Source organism: Ovis canadensis, chromosome 21 (assembly GCF_042477335.2).
Source record: "Ovis canadensis isolate MfBH-ARS-UI-01 breed Bighorn chromosome 21, ARS-UI_OviCan_v2, whole genome shotgun sequence".
In the NCBI taxonomy this organism is placed as follows: Eukaryota; Metazoa; Chordata; class Mammalia; order Artiodactyla; family Bovidae; genus Ovis; species Ovis canadensis.
Genome location: NC_091265.1, coordinates 34,859,658 through 34,884,496, shown reverse-complemented (window position 1 = coordinate 34,884,496; position 24,839 = coordinate 34,859,658). Strand labels below are relative to the sequence as shown.

General features: G+C 38.8%; 1 protein-coding gene across 1 annotated transcript in view; it reads right to left on the bottom strand.

The window, feature by feature from the left end:
* Positions 1 to 217: 217 nt before the first annotated feature.
* LOC138426403 (glycerophosphodiester phosphodiesterase domain-containing protein 4-like) overlaps positions 218 to 24,839 on the bottom strand; it is a 133,770-nt gene continuing 109,148 nt past the window's right edge. Inside the window, exons 14-17 of the mRNA XM_069564915.1 lie at positions 22,028 to 22,175; positions 10,550 to 10,632; positions 9,726 to 9,778; positions 218 to 643 (exon numbers count right to left, since the gene is read on the bottom strand). Coding sequence (XP_069421016.1) covers positions 333 to 643; positions 9,726 to 9,778; positions 10,550 to 10,632; positions 22,028 to 22,175 — 595 coding nt within the window. The 3' untranslated portion in view covers positions 218 to 332. The remainder of the gene's footprint in view (positions 644 to 9,725; positions 9,779 to 10,549; positions 10,633 to 22,027; positions 22,176 to 24,839) is intronic.

Sequence of the window (24,839 nt, the reverse complement as noted above, 5' to 3'; positions counted from 1 at the left end):
GGGTTAGGGTGAGACAGATCCTCTGACTCCTGGAGAACAACCAGCTCCAACTCCAGGACCACACTCTTTCCCCTCTGCTCATCCCCTGGAGAGGAAAGGCGAGACCAGAGTGGTTTTCCTGAGAGCCTCCCTGGCTCCTCCACACCCCTTTCCTGATCTCTCTCTACCATCAGGTCACCCTGGGCACAGAGAGGGAGAAAAAAGAGAAGGAGGCAAATTGTGGCTAATTATTCTTTGAAGACAGCCCAAAAAGGGGAGAAGGACATGCTGGGTGTGGTGGAAAACATGAAAGAGGATTACTGGGAGGAGTCAATGGTGGGAGGCTTTTCAGGTTATGTTTCAGGAGGAGGCTTCTCTACAGAGGGAACCGCTGGTTCATTTGCCTCCAAGATAGGCAATACAGTTTGGAGGGTGGCCTCTCTGTTGGCTTCTGAAATGGGTGCTTGGATGGGTTCAAAGGCTGGCTCAGTGGGCACTGGTTGTCCAACGTCATTTGTGGGATGCATGGTTGGTGCAGTGGTTTCATTGACAACCTCTGGTATAACAGCTTTAGAACTTGCAGGTTCCCTTTCCCTCTCTGGAAAAGGTGCAGGGGTACCCATAATTTCTAATACTTCATTTTGGAGGCTTGCACTTGAAGCTTCTGTGGGATAGAAAAGAAAACAACATAGATTCCTCCAAAGTCGATTCTCCAATCTTTGCCAGTAACTTGGTAAAATCCTAGTCATCTTTAAAATGTCAGCTCCTCACTTACCATTTTAGAATCTTTCCCCTTAGTTTTCTCCCTACCCAGCCTTTGGGCAGACTTCGCTACATCTGTACAATAAGGTGCTTAAGTTTAAGAGTCTATTGGGTGAGGTTCTAACTCACCACAGGAGCACTCAGAAGGGTGAAATCAACATTTGTTTAAGGTTCATGTATTTCCCAACCACTGACTCTGAAGCAGTGTAAATAAAAAACTGAATACATCCTCTATTGGAATGGGAGCTTTTTAAGAATAGAGACTTTGCCTTGCTTGCCACCCCATGTATAGTGCTCAGGAGTGTCTATCACACAGTAATTGCTTAGAAAATAGTTTCAGTTAATTTTCTAACTGAATAATAGAAAAAATAGATGATGGAGACTTTTTCTTATAAGGCAGCTAGGAAATAGACTCTCATCAAAGACAAAAACTGGATCATGTATAAAATTAAGAAAATATCTTAAAATTATTTAAGAATTTACAATATAAGGAGGAACCGTGGACACAGAAGAGAGTAAGAATCCGAAGAAGAGAATCCAGTTATTTTTCCCCTGTGTATAATTTCACTCTTGAAGAAACAGTTGCACATACGAGCTTAATTTTAGCTTCACAGGCTGAAGGGGATTTTTAATACACCTGAATTGAATTTGTACTTCAATTCCATGACATCCAATATCTATGATATTAGGTTTTCAAATTTGTGAATGTGTTATGTTGCTCCATTTATCTAGGTCTTCTTTTTCTCACTAAACTTTTGTAGTTTTCAGTGGCCAATCATCTATCTTCTTTGCAAGGGCTTACAGTATTTTCCTAAAATTCCTATTAATGTTTTTATACTGTTGTAGATGATGCTATTTCAATTTTTAAAGTATTCACTGATAATATATCAACATACAGTTGATTTTTCTATATTGACCTTGTATCAACATTAAAAAAACTAATGGCATCTGGTCCCATCACTTCAAGGCAAACACATGGGGAAAAAGTAGATACAGTGACAGATTTTATTTTCTTATTTTTCTTATTTTCTCAAAAATCACTGTGGATAGTGACTGCAGCCATGAAATTAAAAGATGCTTGCTACCTTGGGAAAAAAATCTAGACAGCATATTAAAAAGCAGGACATCGCTTTGTTGACAAAGATCCATATAGTCAAAGCTTGGTTTTTCCAGTAGTCATATATAGATATGAGAGTGGGACCATAAAGGGCTGAGTGCCAAAGATTTGATGCTTTCAAGTTGTGGTGCTGGAGAAGGTTCTATAGAGAGTCCTTTGGGCAGCAAGATCAAACCAAATTCAATCCTGATGAAAATTAATTCTGAATATTCATGGTTTTTCCAGTACTCATGTATGGATGTGAGAGTTGGACTATAAAGAAAGCTGTGTGCTGAAGAATTGATGCTTTTGAACTGTGATATTGGAGAAGACTATTGAGAGTCCCTTGGACTCCAAGGAGATCAAACTCGTCAATGCTAAAAGAAATCAGTCCTGAATACTCATTGGAAGGACTGATGCTGAAACTGAAGCTCCAATAATTTGGATACCTGATGCAGAGAACTGATGCACTGGAAAAGACCCTGATGCTGGGAAAGATTCAAGGCAGGAGGAGAAGGAGATGACAGAGGATGAGATGGTTGGCTGGCATCACTGACTCGATGGACATGAGTTTGAACAAGCTCCAGGAGTTGGTGATGGACAGGGAAGCCTGGCGTGCTGCAGTCTATGGGGTTGCAAAGAGTCAGATATGACTGAGTGACTGAACTGAATTGAACTGAGCTGATTCATTGGGAGGACTGATGCTGAAGCTGAAGCTCCAAAATTGTGGCTACCTGATGCAAAGAGCCAACACACTGGAAAAGACTCTGATGCTGGGAAAGACTGAGGGCAAGAGGAAAAGGGGATGACAGAGGATGAGATGGCTGAATGGCATCACTGACTGAATGGACATGAGTTTGAGCAAACTTTGGGAGATAGTGAAGGACAGGGAAGCCTGGCATGCTGCAATCCACAGGGCTGCAAAGAGTCAGACATGGCTTAGAGCCTGAACAACAACATTCCTGAGCTATTGCTTAAGTCACCAGTTGTAGTAGGTTTGTTTTTTGAGTCCTTTGAATTTTTTATAGTATATAATCATATCTGCAAATTAGGAGTTTTATTTCTCAATTTATGCCTGTTATTTATCTTTATATATATATATTTAGTATATAATTTATATATACTAAACTGGTTATCTTACTAAATGGACATGAGTTTGAGCAAGCTCCAGGAGTTGGTGATGGACAGGGAAGCCTGGCATGCTGTAGTCAATGGGGTCACAAATAGTCAGACACGACTGAGTGACTGAACTAACTGAAACTAGCTAGGATCTTCAGTACAATGCCAAGTAAAAGTAGTGAGAGCAGACAGCCTCGCCTTATTACTGATCGTAGACAGAAAATCCTGTTTCACCATTAACAATCATACTGGCTGAGGTTTTATTCTTAAGTATCTTTCATCAGATTGAGGAAGTTTCATTCAATAACTAGGCTACTCCGATCTTGATCATAAATAGATGTGGATTTTTGTCAAATATACTTTATTTCTAGTCTATTTTGAATAGATGATAGATTGGTTAACCTGCAAATAATATATTCAACTTGTACCACTGCAATAAATCTCACTTGCTCCAGATGTTTTATCCTTTTTTTATACTGATGGATTCAATCTGCTAATATATTGTTTTATGGCTAAGTTGGTGAATGATATTGATACATTCAGATGTTGCACTGTCTTTGTCAGATATTGTTTATATGAGATTATTGCTGACCACAAAAAATCAGCTAAGAAATTCACTTGTGTTTTTTGGTGAGTACAAAATTGGTATTATTTCTTAAATATTCACTTAACCAGTGAAGCTTATCGGGCCTGAACTTTCCTTTGTTGTGAGGTTTTTGACACATGAATTTGATTCTGAAAGATTCTGATAGGTTATTAAAATTTCTATTTCTTTTTTCAGTTCTGGAAAATTGAATCATTTGAAGGAATTTTTTTACCTCATTTAAATTTATTGGCTTAAAAATGTTCCATGATTTTCCTTTTTGTGTCTAGGATATGGCGAGATAATTTCTCATTAATCATTCATTATTCTGGCAATGAGTCTGTCTCTTCCTCTTTCCCCTTACTAAGCATTTATCAATTTTATTAATCTTTTCTAAGAACTTTTCACTTTTTAATTTTTCTCTATAGTTTGTATCATTTCTATTTTATTGTTTATGCTATCTTTATCATTTCATTTCTTTTACTTGGCAAAAAAGTAACTCCATTTTCTAGACTGCGACAGTAGACTCTTAATTACTATTAAGCCAGGCTTCCTTCCAAAAGTTAAAGTTACTAATTTCCCTCTAAATTATGGCTTAAGTTGTACCATACAAGTTTTGCTGTTGTATATGCATTACACTTTAAAATAGCTTCCAATTTCCCTTATGATTAATCTCTTGATCAATAAAAAGTTTAGAAATATATCAGTTTCTAATAATTATGAAATTATCTAGATACTTTTATGATTGTTTCTAATTTAACTACTTTAGTAATCAAATACGGTATGATTTCAGTCTTTTGAAATATACTGATTGATGACACATTTTATATCTTCTTATTTTAGGCATCCTTTACTAATTATTGCAATTTTAGTAATTTTTACTCCTTTTGTTTTTTAATCTTTATATTTGCTATATGTCATTCCTCCACTACCTTTATTATACATGAACACATTCCAGTGATATTTTTACTTTTGTATGCTTCCAACTATGTCATTCCTCCACTACCTTTATTATACATGAACACATTCCAGTGATATTTTTACTTTTGTATGCTTCCAACTTAAAGAACTCCCTTTAATATTTCTTGTAGAATTGGTCTAGTAGTGATGAACTCTTCTAGCTTTTGTTTATCTGGGAAACTCTTGATATCTCCTTCAATTCTGAATGGTAACCTTGCTGGGTAGAGTGTCCTTGTTTGGAAGTTTTTTCCTTTCAACACTTTTAATATATCACACCTTTCCTATCTGGCTTGTAAAGTTTCTACTAAAAAATCTGCTGATGACCTTATGCTGTTTGCCTTGATTACAAGTTGGTTTTTGTGTTCTCCTTTTAGGATTCTGTCTTTATCCTTAAATTTACCATTTTAACTTTAATTTTAACTTTAAGTGTCTTGGTATGTGTCTTTTTGAGATCATCTTATTTGGAACTCTGTGGGCTTTCTAGATCTGGATGTCTTTTTTTTCCCCCTAGATTAGGGACATTTTCAGCCAGTTTCTTCAGTCAATTTTGGGGGCATTTTCTCTTTCTCTTTTCCTTCTGAGAGCACTATAATGTAAATGTTATTACACTGGATGCTGTCACAACAGTCCCATAATGTATCTTTCCTTTTTAAAGTTCCTTTTTTCATTCTGCTGCTCTGTCTGGGTGAGTTCCATTGTTTTGTCTTCCAGCTCCCCGATTCATTCTACTACCTCATCTGTTCTGCTGCTGAGCCCTTCTAATGTATTTTTTGGTTCAGTTATTACTTCTGTTTGGTACTTTCTTGTACTTTATGTTGAAGTTTGCGCTATGTCCATCCATTTTTCTCCAAAGCTCAATAAGCATATGTTTATGACCATTATTTTTAACTCTATCAGGTAGATTGCTCATCTCTGTTTCATTTAGTTCTTTTTCTGGGGTTTTGCCTTGTTCTTTTGATTGGAACATATTCCTCTGTCTTCTTATTTTACATAATTCAGTGTGCTTGCATCTGTGTGTTGGGCAAATCAGCTCTATCTTCCAGATCTGCTTTATGGCTTGCCATGGTCTATTTTGCAACTACGCCATTTACATTTCAAAATATTGTACATTCTGCAGTTGCTGAATATAATATTTTATGTCAACTAGGTCAGGTTGGCTGGAAGTGTTCAGACTTCTATATCCTTTCTGATATTGCTTTTTGATGAATTTAGTTGTTCTTTCAGGTGCTAAGAGAGGAATGTCAAAATCTTTAACTATGATTTTCTATTTTTTTCCCATTTTTGTTTAATGTGTTTTGAAGCTCTGTTACTAACTATATAGTTTTGGGCCTTCTTGATATACTGACCTTTCTTTCTTAAGAAATCTTTGTTTCAAGTAAGGCTTCATGTTTTAAAGTTTATCTTTCAGATATTATTTTCATGCTTGCTGTTTGTATGGCATATTATTTTCCATCCTATCTTTTTTCATTTTTCTCCCTTCTGACTTTATTTTAATTTTCTGTCCTTTCACTATTAATATGTGTTTTTATATTTCAAGCATTTCTTTTGTGAACTACATATGGTTGGGTCTATCCAATATTACAATCTCTACTACTACTTTGAGTATTTGGTATATTTATGTTAACTGAACTTAATGGTTGAATTTATGACTACCATATTTCAATTTGTTTTCTATTTATTTTGTGTATTATTGTTTCCCTTTGTTCTCTTTCTCCTGAATCCATCTGCTACAAGAGATATTCTTATACTGGGTGTGAAGAAGTAAGATGCTACAATGAGAGAAAGCCTTATGACTAAGACCTGAATGGAATATCTAGATCTCAGAGAAAAGCTCAGTCAAGAGTGATTAAGAAAACACGACTGACTTCAGTTCTTGCAACTGTAAGGAACTAAATTCTGCCAACAATCAATGAGCTTGGAAGAGGCCTCTTAAGTCTCAGATGAGACTGGAACCCACGCCAAGATCTTCATGAAAGCCTGGTGAAATATGCAGCAGACCTAGAAAACCCATGCCTGGACCCCTGGCCCACAGACTGGGAGATGATAAATTTGTGTTGCTTTACACTGATAGATTTGAGGTAATATGTTACACAGCAATCAAAAACAACCCAAACTTTAATAGAATATATCCAAAATGAAGCATAGAAATTAATAGGCTAAAAATAAACAGTCTTGTTAACTTATGAGATAATATGAAACCATCTAATATCTATGTAATTGGAAACCCAAGAAGAAGGTAATAGCAGAAAGATATTTGAAAAATACAGGCTGAAAATGTATACTCTTACTGATCTAAGAAGTTCAGCAAACCCTAAGCAGGTAGACACACTAATATACATTAAGGTAAATCATAATCAAATTACTGAAAAAAGTAATAAAAGAAACAACCTTAAAAAGGACATATTACAAGAAGGGAACAATGATTAAAATAAAGGAAGATTTCTTTTTTGGATGACTTTTCATAAGAAACTGTATGAGACAAGATAAAATATTATAAGTAGAGGAACAATGATTAAAATAATGGAAGATTTCTTTTTTGAATGACTTTTCATAAGAAACTATACAAGACAAAAGGTAAAGGATCAACTTCTTTGAAGGGCTGAAAAATATATCCTAAAGGTGTGTGTGTGTGTGTGTGGGTGTGTGTGTGGGGGGGGGTGTGTCCTAAAGGTAGCAGCAGCAGGTGCAGCAGTACATGTCAATCTAAAAGGTAGTCATGGTGCAAGATGCGACATTAGGCTTAGTATGGAAGGCCGCTCTTCCCACTCTCCATGGCTCCAGGCTGTCATTGGAAGGACTGATGCTGAAGCTGAAACTTCAATATGTTGGCCACCTGATGTGAAGAACTGACTCACTGGAAAAGATCTGGATGCTGGGAAAGATTGAGGGCAGGAGGAGAAGGGGATGACAGAGGATGAGATGGTTGGATGGCATCACCGACTCAATGGACCTGAGTTTGAGCAAGCTTTGGGAGTTGGTGATGGACAGGGAAGCCTGGCGTGCTGCAGTCCATGGGGTCACAAAGTGTCAGACACAATTGAGCAATTGAACTGAACTGATGGCTCTAGGTTGTGGTTTTGGCTTCTTTCCAGTCATCCTTATTCATTCCCTGATACTAAACTTCATCCCTTGCCTTCTAGTTGTCTCTTTTAGGTACTCAAATGGTCTTTCTATACATTTATTTAGATCAGGCAAAATTGGTTTCTGTAAATAAGCAACTAAAATTAAAAACTTGAAAGATTCTTAGTTTATTATCTACTCACCTTATTTTCTTATTCTCATTTAAATATGGTGGGAAGTTGTTGTCAAGTTAATTTATTTTCTAAGGCATGATACCCACCATTTTTCATTCAAATTTAAATGGTTCTTTTGAACTTTCCTTCAGAACTTATCCCAGTCATGCTTTCCACACCAATTCCATATTGTTTTTATTTCTTAATTAGATTACTATTATGGGCTGAACTGTGTGCCACACAAACTCATATGTTGAAGCCCTAACCACAGAACTTCAATATAGGACTAATTTAGGAGATAAAGCCTTTAAAGGCATGATTAAAATGAGGCCATTATGGTGAGTCCTGATCCAGTCTGATCAGAGAGAAAACCTGGAGACACAGAGGACATTGGGGGTTGGTGTGTGCACAGAGGAAGGGCTGTGTGATGACACAGCAACAAAGAGTCTATCAGCAAGTCAATTAGAGAGGCTTCAGAAGAAATCAAACCTGCTGACACATTGATCCTGCACCTCCAGCCTCCAGAAATGTGAGAAAAATCAACTTCTGTTGTTTAAGGCATCCAGTCTATAGTATTTTGTTTTGGAAACCCTAGTTTACTGATATAACTTCTGAATATCATAAGGCAGCTGGAACACAGCCTTCAGTCTCCTTAACAGCCCGCAGAGTAACCTTAAAATCCATAAAACTCAGAGTCACTGGAGATTAGTCTATATCTCAATAAATTTGGGTGACTTGATTTAAACCTTCAGTTTTACAATACAAAAGACCATCACTCTTCAAATTTCTCATTTTTTCATAGTCCCTGATGCTGGGAAAGATTGAGGGCAGGAGGAGAAGGGGACGACAGAGGATGAGATAGCTGGATGGCATCACCAACTAGATGGACATGGATTTGGGTGGACTCTGGGAGTTGGTGATGGATAGGGAGGCCTGGCACGCTGCAGTTCATGAGGTCGCAGAGTCAGACATGACTGAGCAACTGAACTGAACTGAACTGTGGATACATTCCTGAAAGTCTAAGTAATGTATGTGTTGAAGACTGATGGCTGATACAAAGTATCTCATCATCTTCACAACTGTTCACAAGAAATTAATTCATCAGTTTTGACTGTATCAACTTTACTTAAAGACTCCAAGAGCAATGGGAGGAAGCTGCATCATGTGCTGCACCGTCTTCTGCCTCCTAACTGGCTTTCCCTTTAACATTGCGCTGGCTTCCCAAGCCAGTAACTCACTGTGTGATTATCCCCACAACCTTCTGAATAATAAACTCTAGCTTCCCTTCCCTTACTGGACCTATCCCACTTAGTCCTGAGTTATTCTGCTGATTAATAAGTTATTTTGCTCTTCTATCCCTTTACACAAGTGTCTAAGCATAGGCTCCCTTGTCTGAAACTCACTTGCCATTTCCTGATGTTTGTATGCAGAGTCTAGACTCTAGTCCAGCATTCCAGGATCTTGGCAATTTCCTCCTTCCACCTTCCAACATACATCACAACTGAAGCCACATAAAGCACATTCAGCCCTGAGGAGCATGTCAGCTTCTCTGTCCTAGAACTAGATGGCTGAACCAAAGATGTCAACTGCTGCTATACCTTTTCCTACTTCCTCACTGCTCTCTGTGGACCAGAGCTTCTGTTCTTGAGACACTCTCCATATACAAAGCTTTCAGGTACTTCAGTCTCACACTGCCTGGCACAAAGTCGGTATTCTATAGCTGTGTGATATGACAAAGCAAGCAAATATACAATCATGTTCAAAGTCTTCCAAGGAGTCTCACTGCTTAGAGGATAAAGTCCACAATGTATTCTGATGTCAAGAGCCTCACAGAGTCTGTGCATAGCCTGTTTTTGCCCAGCTTCTCAGTGGTTCCCACCCTGTAACTTTAGACTCCTTCAATTCTTGTCAGAAATATTAAAGGCAAGCCCTGCCTCATGGAGGCAATGGGGAGGGATGAAGAGATGAGAGGGGGCTAGGCCTCTGACTTTACCTGTGTAACTGGTGATACCTTGGAGAATTTTTTCACTCTGGCTCTCTCTCCACCTAGAAGGAAGCAGAGAGTCCATGAGCCTCACAGACCTCTTCCAAAGCAACAATAACGCAGGCAGTGGCCAGAAAAGAATATTACCAGTCAAATGGTACCTTGGGCAGAGGGTATGAAATTTCCTCCTTTAAAGGACAACTGAAATGAGGAAACAATGGGCATGATGAGATCTAAAGACCATGGTTTCTTCTAGCTAAAATTCTTTGACCAGATGTTCCCTCTCCCATCTGAACCTTATGATCTTGATGCATTTTTCCCCTCAAGAATTCTCAAATGTCATTTGATTGGGCAGATAAAAAGACTATGATCTGAAAAGGGGCAATGATTTTCCCAGGGTCACCCAGCAACTCCAGGAAAAAACAGGACTAAAACCCTGGCTTCCTGGAGTGTGAGCTTGCTCTTTACACAGCACCCTGCTGTGTCCCATTCTGTGGAAGATGGGACACTTGTTCTGAACAACCTTCAGCTCTTGTCCTCTCCCTACTGATCCACAAGGGATATGTAGTTTAAAAAAAAAAAAAAAAAAACTTTGATTAAGCTTTAGTGAGAGTCCTTATCCTTAGAATATGGTCTCACATCGAGGAGGTAGAAGGGGTGTGTGGAGCTGCACGAAGTTTGGAAGATAAAACCTTTAAAATCTTGTCTCCCTGAGGATTTGTCATGTAGGATTGTGGGAAGAGTGTAAGTTTTTTCACAAATTTCACAAAGTACAAAATCATTTATATCTTATTTTGGGAAAAAATTATACAAAATTACAAATGCATACTTACCAATGAAAATGAAATATGGAAACAATGAAAACTGCAGAAAGAATATCCATGAAAATCCACAAGAACAGGTAGAAATTTGGTGTCTGCAAAACAAAACACAGTTTTAGGCATTTACAGTTGGAGAAGATTGTCGATTGTGTGGATCAAGTCCCTTGCTTGAGCAGGAATGGAGAGGGGGCAGAGCAGGAGGAGGAACCTTGATTGCTGGGATTGAAGTCAAACACAGGGAATACCTGCTGCTAACCTAACATGTAATCCCCACTTTACATGTGCCGAGGGCTCTGCAAGGGCTAAAACATGTCACACACCTCATTTCCCTGGACCCTCGACAGAGGTCTGAGGGAGTCGCAGAGATGTCACAGAGCAAGTCTTCTCTGGACCCAGGACTACAGCCCAAGTTCCTGGCTTCCAGTGTGCTATCGGCACAGCTTCCCAAACCTGGCCGTGCATCCAAATCTACCTGAGCTGCAGCCTCTCGTAAAACAGCTTCCTGGGCCTCATTAGCAACTCAGGAATCAGAATTTCTGCATCTTTAACAAGCTTCCTAGAAACAAGCAACCAGTCTGTGAACCAGCATTTAGGAATCATTCTTCTTAATCATGCTTCAAATAAAAATGTTGAAATTATCGTTCTTAACTAACATGTCCACTTCTCTAGGCTTCTTGCCTACATCACCCATTTCACAGCTCCATTATCTAATACTGAATAAATTTTTTAATTCCCTGGCTTGACCCTCCCTTTCTATCTTCATTTTTCCACCTCCAGTACTACTTGATGGTACTAGGTCTGGCATTTTTATCTTTCGTATGTCATTTCCATCCTAATTCAAGGTCTTTGCTTGGTCTGATTACTAATTATAACAAGAACAACAACAACAATATGAATGATCAAGTTAATGATGAGAACAACAATTAATATTAATGAGCATTTACAGGAGCTAAGGTAGTATTCTATGCATGTGAGGTATATTTTCACAGCTAATTCTCACAACAGATCTACTAGGCAGGCATAATAAAATCTCTTAACCAACTTCTACTAAGCCAAGGCTCCTAATCCCCAGTGGGCAACTGACTGACTGATGCCTTGGCCTGCTGCAGGCCGCCCACCAGATCAGCTGTACAGTCACTAAGAATCAGTTGTTCTTACAATCCATATGACTTAGAACACCTGTACTTGTTATAAATGTACAGTGTAATTATTGTTGTTGTTTTAGTCGCTACGTCATGTCTGACTCTTTTGCAACCCCATGCGCTGCAGCCCCCCAGGCTCCTCCGTCCTTGGGATTTCCCAGGCAACAATACTGGAGTTGCCTTTTCCAGTACTGGAACTGGAGTTGCCATTTCCTTCTCCAAGAAATCTTCCCAATCCAGGGATCCAACTTGTGTCTTCTGCATTGGCAGGCAGATTCTTTACCACTGAACCACCTGGGAAGGAATTTAATTAATGTTATATGAAATCTGCATGATCAGAGTTTTAAAAGTACATTTTCAAAAAAAAAAAAAGTCAATGCTTTGAAAAACTCAATGATGACAAAAGAAGTTTTTAAAAAATAAACTGCAACTGAGGGGTGGGAGGATTATAAAAATCTGCAGATTCCTCATTCTCCAAATGAACTGAAGTTCTTGTACATCAAGGAAACTAAACTTAGAAGTCACAGTTGGTGCACTGGGAAGCACATACAAGTGACAGAATACAAAATTCAGTCAGCTGAATCCTCTCAAAAGAAAGACTTTGAGGCTATGTCAAAAGGTGAATGATCTAGAGTCATTTTTTTTAACATGATGGTGTACAGTTTTCCAAGCCTCATATATTGAAGAAATTGTCTTATCTCCATTGTATAGTCTTACCTCCTTTGTCATCAGTTAATTGGCCACAGGTGCATGGATTTATTTCTGGGCTTTCTATCCTGTCCCATTTATCTATAACTCTATCCTTGTGCCACTATCATACTGTTTTGATGACGGTAGCTTTTTAATATAGACCAAAGTCAGGGATCCTGATCCTTCCAGATCCATTCTTCTTTCTCAATTTTGCTTGGCTATTCAAGATACTTTGTGTATCCATAAAAATTTTAAGATTTTCTGTTCTAGTTCTGTGAAAAATGTCATTGATAATTTGATAGGAATTGCACTGAATCTGTAAACTGCCTTAGGTAGTATAGCTGTTCCAGCGATACAGATTCTTTCAATCCATGAATGTGGCATATCTTTCTATCCATTTGTGTCTTCTTTGATTTTCTCATCTACATTGTACAGTTTTTGGAGTACAGGTTTTTTGTCTCCTTAGGTAGATTTATTCCTAGGTATTCTATTATTTTGATGTAATGGTAAATGGAATTGTTCCTTGAATTTCTCTTTTGGACCTTTTGCTGTTAGTGTATAGGAATGCAAGAGACTTCTGTATATTAATTTTGTAACCTGCAACTTTACCAGATTCATTGATGAGCTCTAGCGGTTTTCTGGGAGCATCTTTAGGATTTTCTATGTATAATATCATGTCATTTACAAACAGTAACAGTTTAAGTTCTTCAAGTCTGGATTCCCTTTTTCTTTTTCTTTTATGATTGCCATCGGTGCAGTTCAGTTCAGTTCAGTCGCTCAGTTGTGTCCGACTCTTTGTGACCCCGTGAATCGCAGCACGCCAAGCCTCCCTGTCCATCACCAACTCCCGGAGTTCACTCAGACTCACGTTCATCGAGTCAGTGATGCCATCCAGCCATCTCATAGGTAGGATTTCCAAAAACTAGGCTGAATAAAAGTGGTGAGAATGGACACCCTCGTCTTGTTCCTAACCTTAAAGGAAATGTTTTCAGTTTTTCACTGTTGATTTATGATGTTATTTGTAGGTTTGTCAAATACTGCCTTTATTTTGTTGAAGTATGTTCTTTCTATGTCCATTTTCTGGAAAGTTTTTATCATAAATAGGTGCTGAATATTGTCAAAAGATTTTCTGCATCTATTGAGATTATCATATGGTTTTTATTTTTCAATTTGTTGATGTGGTATATTACACTGATTGATTTGTAGGTATTGATAAATTCCTGAATCCCTGGGATAAACGCCACTGGATAATGGTGTATGATCTTTTAATGTGTTGTTGGATTCAGTTTGCTAGTATTGTGTTGAGGATTTTTGTGTCTATGTTCATCAGTGATACTGGCCTGTAATTTTCTTTTTTTTTTGTGATATCTTTTGTTTTAGTATCGGGGTGATGGTGGCCTCATAGAATGAGTTGGGGAGTTTTCATTCCTCTGCCAATTTTTTTTTTGGAATAGTTTCAGAACATGTGGTAAATCTTCTCTAAATGTTTAGTAGAATTTGCCTGTTAGGAGAACTTAATCACAGTTTCAGTTTCAGTGCTTGTGATTGGTTCGGTTCAGTTGCTCAGTCGTGTCTGACTCTTTGCGACCCCACGAATTGCAGCATGCCAGGCCTCCCTGTCCATCACCAACTCCCGGAGTTCACTCAGACCCACGTCCATCAAGTCGGTGATGCTATCCAGCCATCTCATCCTCTGTCGGCCCCTTTTCCTCCTGCCCCCAACCCCTCCCAGCATCAGAGTCTTTCCCAATAAGTCAACTCTTCGCATGGGGTGGCCAAAGTACTGCAGTTTCAGCTTTAGTATCATTCCTTCCAAAGAACACCCAGGGCTGATCTCCTTGCAGAGAGTCCAAGGGACTCTCAAGAGTCTTCTCCAATACCACAGTTCAAAAGCATCAATGCTTTGGCACTCAGCTTTCTTCACAGTCCATTTTCACATCCATACATGACCACTGGAAAAACCACCCTCAGAAGAAATGGAGTAGCCAACATAGTCAACAAAAGAGTCCGAAATGCAGTACTTGGATGCAATCTCAAAAATGACAGAGTGATCTCTGTTCATTTCCAAGGAAAACCATTCAATATCATGGTAATCCAAGTCTATGCCCCCACCAGTAACACTGAAGAAGCTGAAGTTGAAAGCTTCTATGAAGAACTACTAGACCTTTTAGAACTAACACCCAAAAAAGATGTCCTTTTAATTATAGGGGACTGGAATGCAAAAGTAGGAAGTCAAGAAACACCTGGAGTAACAGGCAAATTTGGCCATGGAATATGGAATGAAGCAGGGCAAAGACTAACGGAGTTTTGCCAAGAAAATTCACTGGTCATAGCAAACACCCTCTTCCAACGACACAAGACAAGACTCTACACATGGACATCACCAGATGGTCAACACCAAAATCAGATTGATTATATTTTTTGCAGCCAAAGATGGAGAAGCTCTATACAGTCAACAAAAACAAGACCAGGAGCTGACTGTGGCTCAGATCATGAACCCCTTATTACCGAATTCAGACTTAAATTGAAGAAAGGAGGGAAAACTGCTAGACCATTCAGGTATGAACTAAATCAAATCCCTTATGATTATACAGTGGAAGTGAGAAATAGATTTAAGGGCCTAGATCTGATAGATAGAGTGCCTGATGAACTATGGATGGAGGTTCATGACATTGTACAGGAGAAAGGGATCAAGACCATCCCCATGGAAAAGAAATGCAAAAAAGCAAAATGGCTGACAGGGAAGGCCTTTAAAATACCTGTGAAAAGAAGGGAAGCGAAAAGCAAAGGAGAAAAGGAAAGATATAAGCATCTGAATGCAGAGTTCCAAAGAATAGCAAGAAGAGATAAGAAAGCCTTCTTTAGCGATCAATGCAAAGAAATAGAGGAAAAGAACAGAATGGGAAAGACTAGAGATCTCTTCAAGAAAATTAGAGATACCAAGGGAACATTTCATGCAAAGATGGGCTCGATAAAGGACAGAAATGGTATGGACTTAACAGAAGCAGAAGATATTAAGAAGAGGTGGCAAGAATACACAGAGGAACTATACAAAAAAGATCTTCATGACCTGGATAATCATGATGGTCTGATCACTCATCTAGAGCCAGACATCCTGGAATGTGAAATCAAGTGGGCCTTAGAAAGCATCACTACGAACAAAGCTAGTGGAGGTGATAGCATTCCAGTTGAGCTATTTCAAATCCTGAAAGATGATGCTGTGAAAGTGTTGCACTCAATATGCCAGCAAATTTGGCAAACTCAGCAGTGGCCACAGGACTGGAAAAGGTCAGTTTTTATTCCAATCCCAAAAAACGGCAATGCCAAAGAATGCTCAAACTACCACACAATTGCACTCATCTCACGTGCTAGTAAAGTAATGCTCAAAATTCTCCAAGCCAGGCTTCAGAAATACATGAACCATAAACTCCCAGATGTTCAAGCTGGTTTTGAGAAGGCGGAGAAACCAGAGATCAAATTGCCAACATCCGCTGGATCATGGAAAAAGCAAGAGAGTTCCAGAAAAACATCTATTTCTGCTTTATTGACTATGTCAAAGCCTTTGACTGTGTGGATCACAATAAACTGTGGAAAATTCTGACCTGACCTGCCTCTTGAGAAATCTGTATGCAGGTCAGGAAGCAACAGTTAGAACTGGACATGGAACAACAGACTTATTCCAAAAGGAAAAGGAGTATGTCAAGGCTATATATTGTCACCCTGCTTATTTAACTTCTATGCAGAGTACATCATGAGAAACGCTGAACTGGAAGAAACACAAGCTGGAGTCAAGATTGCTGGGAGAAATATCAATAATCTCAGATATGCAGATGACACCACCCTTATGGCAGAAAGTGAAGAGGAACTAGAAAGCCTCTTGATGAAATTTAAAGAGGAGAGTGAAAAAGTTGGCTTAAAGCTCAACATTCAGAAAACAAAGATCATGGCCTCTCGTCCCATCACTTCACGGGAAATAGATGGGGAAACAGTGGAAACAGTGTCAGACGTTATTTTGGGGGGCTCCAAAATCACTGCAGATGGTGATTGCAGCCATGAAATTAAAAGATGCTTACTCCTTGGAAGAAAAGTTATGAGCAACCTAGATAGTATATTCAAAAGCAGAGACATTACTTTGCCGACTAAGGTCCATCTAGTCAAGGCTATGCTTTTCCCAGCAGTCATGTATGGATGTGAGAGTTGGACCGTGAAGAAGGCTAAGCGCCGAAGAATAGATGCTTTTGAAATGTGGTGTTGGAGAAGACTCTTGAGAGTCCCTTGGACTGTGAGGCGATCCAACCAGTCCATTCTGAAGGAGATCCGCCCTGAGATTTCTTTGGAAGGAATGATGCTATGCTGAAACTCCAGTACTTTGGCTACCTCATGCGAAGAGCTGACTCATTGGAAAAGACTCTGATGCTGGGAGGGATTGGGGGCAGGAGGAGAAGGGGACGATAGAGGATGAGATGGCTGGATGGCATCACGGACTCGATGGATGTGAGTCTGAGTGAACTCCAGGAGTTGGTGATGGACAGGGAGACCTGGCGTGCTGCGATTCATGGGGTCACAAAGAGTTGGACACGACTGAGAGACTGAACTGAACTGAACTGACTAGACAGATCTTTGTTGGCAAAGTAATGTCTCTGCTTTTGAATATGCTATCTAGGTTGGTCATAACTTTCCTTCCAAGGAGTAAGCGTCTTTTAATTTCATGGCTGCAATCACCATCTGCATTGATTTTGGAGCCCCCAAAAATAAAGTTGGACACTGTTTCCACTGTTTCCCCATCTATTTCCCATAAAGTGATGGGACCAGAGGCCATGATCTTCATTTTCTGAATGTTGAGCTTTAAGCCAACTTTTTCACTCTCCTCTTTTAATTTCATCAAGAGGCTTTTTAGTTCCTCTTCACTTTCTGCCATAAGGGTGGTGTCATCTGCATATCTGAGATTATTGATATTTCTCCCAGCAATCTTGATTCCAGCTTGTGCTTTTTCCAGCCCACTGTTTCTCATATTGTACTCTGCATAGAAGTTAAATAAGCAGGGTGACAATATATAGCCTTGACATACTCCTTTTTCTATTTGGAACCAGTCTGTTGTTCCATATCCAGTTCTAACTGTTGCTTCCTGACCTGCATACAGATTTCTCGAGGCAGGTCAGGTCGGAATTTTCCACAGTTTATTGTGATCCACACAGTCAAGGGCTTTGGCATAGTCAATAAAGCAGAAATAGATGTTTTTCTGGAACTCTCTTGCTTTTCCCATGTTCCAGTGGATGTTGGCAATTTGATCTCTGGTTCCTCTGCCTTTTCTAAAACCAGCTTGAACATCTGGATGTTCACGGTTCACATATTGCTGAAGCCTGACTTGGAGAATTTTGAGCATTACTTTACTAGCACGTGAGATGAGTGCAATTGTGTGGTAGTTTGAGCATTCTTTGGCATTGCCTTTCTTTGTGATTGGTATGTTGATATTTTCTATTTCTTCTTGGTTCAGTCTTGAGAGATCATATCTTGCTAAGAATCTGTCCATTTCTTTCAGGTTGTCCTATTTATTGGCATGCAGTTGCCTGTGTTAGTCTCTTATGATCCTTTGTATTTCTTTGGTGTTAGTTGTAACTTCTACTTTTTGATTTCTAATTTTATTGATTGTGCCCCGTCCCCTTTTGCTTGATGAATCTGGGTAAAGGTTTATCAATTTTTATCTTTTAAAAAGAAAAACAGCTTTTATTTTTCATTGATTGCTCCTATCGTTTTCTTCGTGTCTTTATCATTTATTTCTGCTCTGGTCTTAATGATTTCTTTCCTTCTGCCAACTCTGGGTTTTCTTTATTCCTCTTTCTCTACTTGCTTTAGATGTAATGTTAATTTATTTGTCAGTTTTCTTGTTTCCTGAGGTAAGTTTGTTTTGCTATGAACTTGCCTCTTAGAACTGCCTTTGCCATGTCACATAGGTTTTGGATCATTGTATTTTCATTTTCATTTGTCTCTAGGTATCTTTTTACTTCTTTCACTTCTTCAGTGATCTATTGGTTGTTTAGTAACATATTGTTTAGCCTCCACGTGTTTTTGGTTTTTTACATTTTTTCCCTTGTAGTTGATTTCTAGTATCATAGTATTGTGATCAGAAAAGATGCTTGATATAACTTCAATATTCTTAAATTTACCAAGACTCACTTTGTGGCCCAGCATATGGTCAATCCTGGAGAATGTTCCATGTGCACTTAAGGACAATGTGTATTGTGTTACATTGGGATGGAATGATCTATAGATATTAGTTAATATCTGGTCTAATGTATAATTTAAGGCTTGTGTTTCCTTATCAATTTTTCTGTCAGGAAGCTCAGCCCATTGGTGTAAGTGAAATGTTAAAGTCCCCCACTATTATTGTGTTCCTGTCAGTTTCTCACTTTATGGTTGTTATCGTTTGCCTTATGTATTAAGGTGCTTATATTTGGGTGCATATATATTTAAAATTGTTATACCTTCTTCTTGGGCTGTTCCTTTGATTGTTATGTAGTGTCCTTCTTTGTCCCTTGTAACAGTCTATTTTATAAAGTCTATTTTGTTTGATATGAGTATTGCTACTCCAATTTTCTTTTGATTTTCATTTACATGGAATATCTTTTTCATCCCTTCACTTTCAGTTTATATATATCCCTAGGTCTGAAGTGGGTTTCATATAAACATCATACATATCCATTCAGCCAGTGTGTGTCTTTTGATAGGAGTATTTAATCCATTTACATTTAAGGTGATTATGGATATGTATTTTCCTATTACAATTTTCTTAATAGTTTCGGGTTTGTTTTTACAGTCTTTTTACTTCTTTTTTTCTCCTGTGATTTAATGACTAATTTTAGTGTTGTGTTTGGATTCTTTTTCTCTTTTGTGTGTGTGTATGTACTGTAGATTTTTGGCTTGTGGTAACCATGGGATTTTGACATAGCAGTCTATATATAAACAAGATTGTTTTAAGGTCTTTTAATTTCACACACATTTCCAATATCCTCCATTTGTGCTCTCCTCTCAATTGATGGTTTTTATGTCATATTTTGGTGCACAGATGATTTCCTATCTATACTGTATGTTTGCCTTTACTGGTGAGTCTCTCCATTTGTAATTTCTTCTGTCTCTATTTGTGGCTTTTTCATTTCTGCTTTAAGAAGTTCCTTTAGTACTTGTTGCAATGCTGGTCTGCTGGTGCTGAATTCTCTTAGCTTTTGCTTTTCTATTAAGCTTTTGATTTCTCCAATGAATCTGGATGACAGCCCCACAGGGTAGAGTGTTGTATGCTTTCCTTTAAGAGTTTTAAAGTATATGGTCTTACATCTTTAATCCATTCTGAGTTTGTTTTTGTGGTAGATTGTTTATAAAAATGGCCACATTATTTAATTCAAAATGCAGGCCTATATGAAATGTGACTGCACTGTCACTTGCCATTAAGAGGTAAAGTCTGTTTTTCCCCCTGACCCACCTTGAATCTGAACTTAACCATGTGATTTTCTTTGGCCAATGGTACATTTACAAACATCACACTGGGAGATCCTTAAGAAAGCATGTGCACTGGTGCTTGACCTCTCTTGCTGCTGGAAATCCAGTGCCACCAGGTGAACATGCACAAGCTGGCCTCTTTGAGGATGAGTGACCAAATGAAGAAACCACAGTCATCCCAGGTAAGAACCTAAACATGTGGATGAGGACATCCTAGACCACCTAGTCCAGTCAAACTGTCTCAGGCTGGAGAAACAACTCAGCCATCATATGGAATGTGACAGACAAATATTTGTTACTTTTAAGCCACTAAATATTAGGTGTGCTTTTTAAACATAATAAAATGGTAATAGACTATATATAATTTATTTCATGATGTCCTGTTCTAACTTTTTCAACAAACAGACCATTAAGCAGACCCATGTGTATTGGATAAAACTGCTTCTATTGTACTAGTTTTATCTCCAATTTACAAATAAACAATCTGAGGCCCAGCAGGTTAGATAACATTTCCGAGAGTTAACACAATAAGTAGTAGAGCCAAGATCTGAATCTGCATATTCTGACCCAGAGTATGGGCTCCTTAGGAAAGCCTTTGAGATGCTGGTCCCACCTCCTTGACCAAAGTTACCTTCAGTCCTTTAAACGTCCTTCTTTTAGAAATAAGTTATTTACTTACATCCTTTTACACTCTTTGATTTTGAAACACATGAATTTATTATAAATTTAAATATTATCAATCCAAGTATTGAAGTAAAAAGTTTTATTTAATATATCTGAAGGGACAGTTTTGAGCCATTACTGATTTAGGGGATAGGATTATGAAGGGTGCACTGCTTTCTAATTTACATTTTTGTAATAACTGAATTTTATATAATGAACAAGTTTTCACTGCAATTTTAAAATCAAAAACATTAGAAAAGTATACAGTACATACAAGAAGAGGGATAATATGGGGAAAGACAAGTGAAGAGGCTTCATTTGTGCCAAGGGACCTGCCATCCTAGGTTTCCTTGAGGATCATCTGTAGAAACCTCCCTAAGCCACCAAATAAGAAGGGGTAGGCAATTTTACACTGCTACCAGAGGGCCTCAATGAAATACCAGCCCTACAAGACTGCCCTTTTCCCTAACTACCTTGCATCTGCTCCTGACCCTGAACAAGTCAGAAAAATAAGGGGGCCAGTAAGGCTGGAAGTATGGAGAAGGCAACCAAAAATATTCAGTCTTTTCATTTAGGTTTCTCTGCCTAAAGCTTTAATTTTCAAGGCAATTTAGAGTTTGAGTTATTATTCTGAACTACACATTTTGATCCTGAATTGAGGCTTTTTGGTGACTAAACAGTATGTTGAAAGATTATATAAGAATGACTAGAAAAACTATGGGATCTGAGAGAAATCTCATTCAGGGTAAGGAAAAGCCTAGCTCACAGAGCAGTTTAGAAAGTCAGAAAAGAGAAATTAAGCTGTTTTCCATTGTTGCCTATTGTGTCTGATGCAGTCATCCTATCTACACACTGATAAGAAAAATGGGCTCTGTAGCAGTTAATTCGTTAGCTGGGGTTCCCTTCATAGATAATAAGTGATGGGATTCAGCTGGAAGTGTAACTCAGGTGTTTGTGTCCCCATGCCTCTGATCATAAGCAGAAGCAGGACAGAAGGGGAAATCAAGCTAGGTGAGGGGCACTCACACTCCTTCTCAAAAGCATTTTGGTCAGGACCCACAGTTCTCACTTTGGAATTCAAGTTCACTTGAATTCCCACACCTCATGCCACTGTCACTGTTGCTCTGCCTACAGGTGGGGATGTAGTATCAACACACTGGAGTCAGACATTGTGAATCCTGCATCATGTGAAGCTTCAAACTTCAGATTCCCATGTGTTACTCCTAGTGGCTAGCTCAGAGGGTTGAATTACAGTATCCAAGAAAGGCACATTGTGGGGATTCAATAAACAGCCAATTATTTATACCAACAGCAATTTCTCCCTGAGAATAACAGAAGGATCTGGGTGAGAGAAGGAAAACTGCCATATCTCCAATGTCACATATTGTTTCTGCTCTTAAGTAGCTACTCTGGGGACTGCACAGTGGGCAATGTAGGGGTAAGGTGGGGGACAGAGACTCCTACTGTATCAGTCTAGGAAGAATAATCTGAACAACCAGCTCACCATGAAGTAGTAAGGGTGAGTCATCCCATTCAGGACTTCAATGTTGTCTGTGGTCACGGACTGAATACTGTGGCACCAGACCAATGAGAAGAGCCAAGGTTCATTGACAATGTATAAGTTGATGCTGATGTTAGCTGCTTTATATTCTCTGGGAAGAAAAGGAACCCACAGGAGATTTAGATTTAATCTTATTTTTATCATCTAAAAGGTAAACAGCCACAATATTTGTGAAAGACTGTAGCTTAAATCACCAGAATTAGTTGGGCATGGAATGACTTATGACATGACACGTAGAATGAGCTCATGTTACAGTGAGACACAGAACTGCATTTACTACCTTTCCTCCTCAACCAACAGTAGTATGCATGTCCTAAGGGGAAAAGAAAGACAGGAAGAAAAGAGGAAGGAAGGAAGGAAGTGGGGTACAGAGTGAAGCAAAGATGGAGGAAAAAATGGGAGGAAGGAAAGCCCTACTAGAATTAGCCAATTTCCATGGTATAAATATTCCTACGTATGAGTGCATGCGCTGTCACTTCACTTGTGTCCGACTCTTTGTGACCCTATGAACTGGAGCCCACCAGGCTCCTCTGTCCATGGGATTCTCCAGGCAAGAATAATGGAGTTTCCATGCCCTCCTCCAAGGGATCTTCCCAACCTAGGGACTGAACCCGCACCTCTTATGTCTCCTGCACTGGTAGGCTGGATTTTTACCACTGGTACCAGCTGGGAAGCCTTAGCCCAATTTCAACCACCACTGTTGAAACAGGTTTGCAAACTTCTTTGGCTCCAATAAGCTGGTATGAGTGAGCTCCACATACTACTATGAAGCAAATATATTTACTTCCTTCGGAGAACTTACCACTCTCTACTCTACCTGCTTTCCTATCAGTCTTCTTTACTTGAGTGTAAGCATATTAAAGCAGAGATTCTGCATTTCCATATGTTCAGTACCTGCTTCATAAAGAGTTAACTGAAGGAATAAATAAATGAATACCTATCTGGTAAATATTTACATTTCAAATTTTTTAAAGAATTTTCAAAACAACTGAGTAGGAGAAATGGAACCCAAATTTCCCTGTGCACTAAATGTCAGTAGATATGCACACAGTATCTATAGATATGGAAAGAAAATAAGTAGAAGAACATCTAGTAACTCTAATCAAGTTGTCATCTTCAGAGAAAACTTCTCACAAAATGTACCATATAAATCCCTTCAAAAATTTTTGTTTTAATCCTGAGATGGCACAGTATATTGGAAACAGCTCTGTAGAAGCCTGGGTGTGAGTGCAGTTTTGTCATACACTAGCTTGGATGGTTCTTAGGCTCAGTGTATAAATTGTAAGATAAAAAATCATACTACTACATTTGCAGGAGTGCTTGCAATTAGTTACCTAGTATGTTGGAATTATCTCTAAGACAATTCTACATATCACCTATTCTTTTTAATAGAAATAAGGAAATAGTAACTTTGCCATCTAAGGTCCATCTAGTCAAGGCTATGGTTTTTCCAGTAGTTCATGTATGGATGTGAGAGTTGGACTGTGAAGGATGAGCACCAAAGAATTGATGTTTTAGAACTGTGGTGTTGGAGAAGACTCTTGAGAGTCCCTTGGACTGCAAGGAGATCCAACCAGTCCATTCTGAAGGAGATCAGCCCTGGGATTTCTTTGGAAGGAATGTTGCTAAAGTTGAAACTCCAGTACTTTGGCCACCTCATGCGAAGAGTTGACTCACTGGAAAATACTCTGATGCTGGGAGGGATTGGGGGCAGGAGAAGAAGTGGACGACCGAGGATGAGATGGCTGGATGGCATCACTAACGTGATGGATGCGAGTCTGAGTGAACTCCAGGAGTTGGTGATGGACAGGGAGGCCTGGTGTGCTATGATTCATGGGGTCACAAAGAGTCGGACACGACTGAGCAACTGAACTGAACTGAACTGAATAAAAACCTACTTTTCAAAACTTTTTGAAACCAATACACAAAACCATTCCATTTCTATATAGAAATTGAAATAATACCATAAACAATTACTCCAAAGAAAAGTAAATACTTAGGTACCAACTTAACAAAACCTGTAAGCCATAAACTACAAAGAACTGACGAAAGTCATCAAAGACGATTTAAAAAGTGAAGAGACATATGGATGTCAGTTCTCACAGTGATCCACAAGCTTAATGCAATTCCTATGAAAATACCAGAAAGGATTTTCGGACAATTAGCCCAGCTGATTCTGAAATGTATATAGTAAGGCACAGCCCAAAATTAACTAAAATGATACTAAAAAAGAATAAAGTGAGAAAGAATCACTCTACCCAATAAAGTTGGCTTAAACCTCAACATTCAGAAAACGAAGATCATGGCATCCGGTCCCATCACTTCATGGAAAATAGATGGGGAAACAGGGGAAACAGTGTCAGACTTTATTTGGGGAGGAGGGGCTCCAAAATCACTGCAGATGGTGACTGCAGCCATGAAATTAAAAAATGCTTACTACTTGGAAGGAAAGTTATGACCAACCTAGATAGCATATTCAAAAGCAGAGACATTACTTTGCCAACAAAGGTCCATCTAGTCAAGGCTATGGTTTTTCCAGTGGTCATGTATGGATGTGAGAGTTGGACTGTGAAGAAAGCTGAGCGCCAAAGAATTGATGCTATTGAACTGTGGTGTTGGAGAAGACTCTTGAGAGTCCCTTGGACTGCAAGGAGATCCAACCAGTCGATCCTAGAGGAGATCAGTCCTGGGATTTCTTTGGAGGGAATGATGTTAAAGCTGAAACTCCAGTACTTTGACCACCTCATGTGAAGAG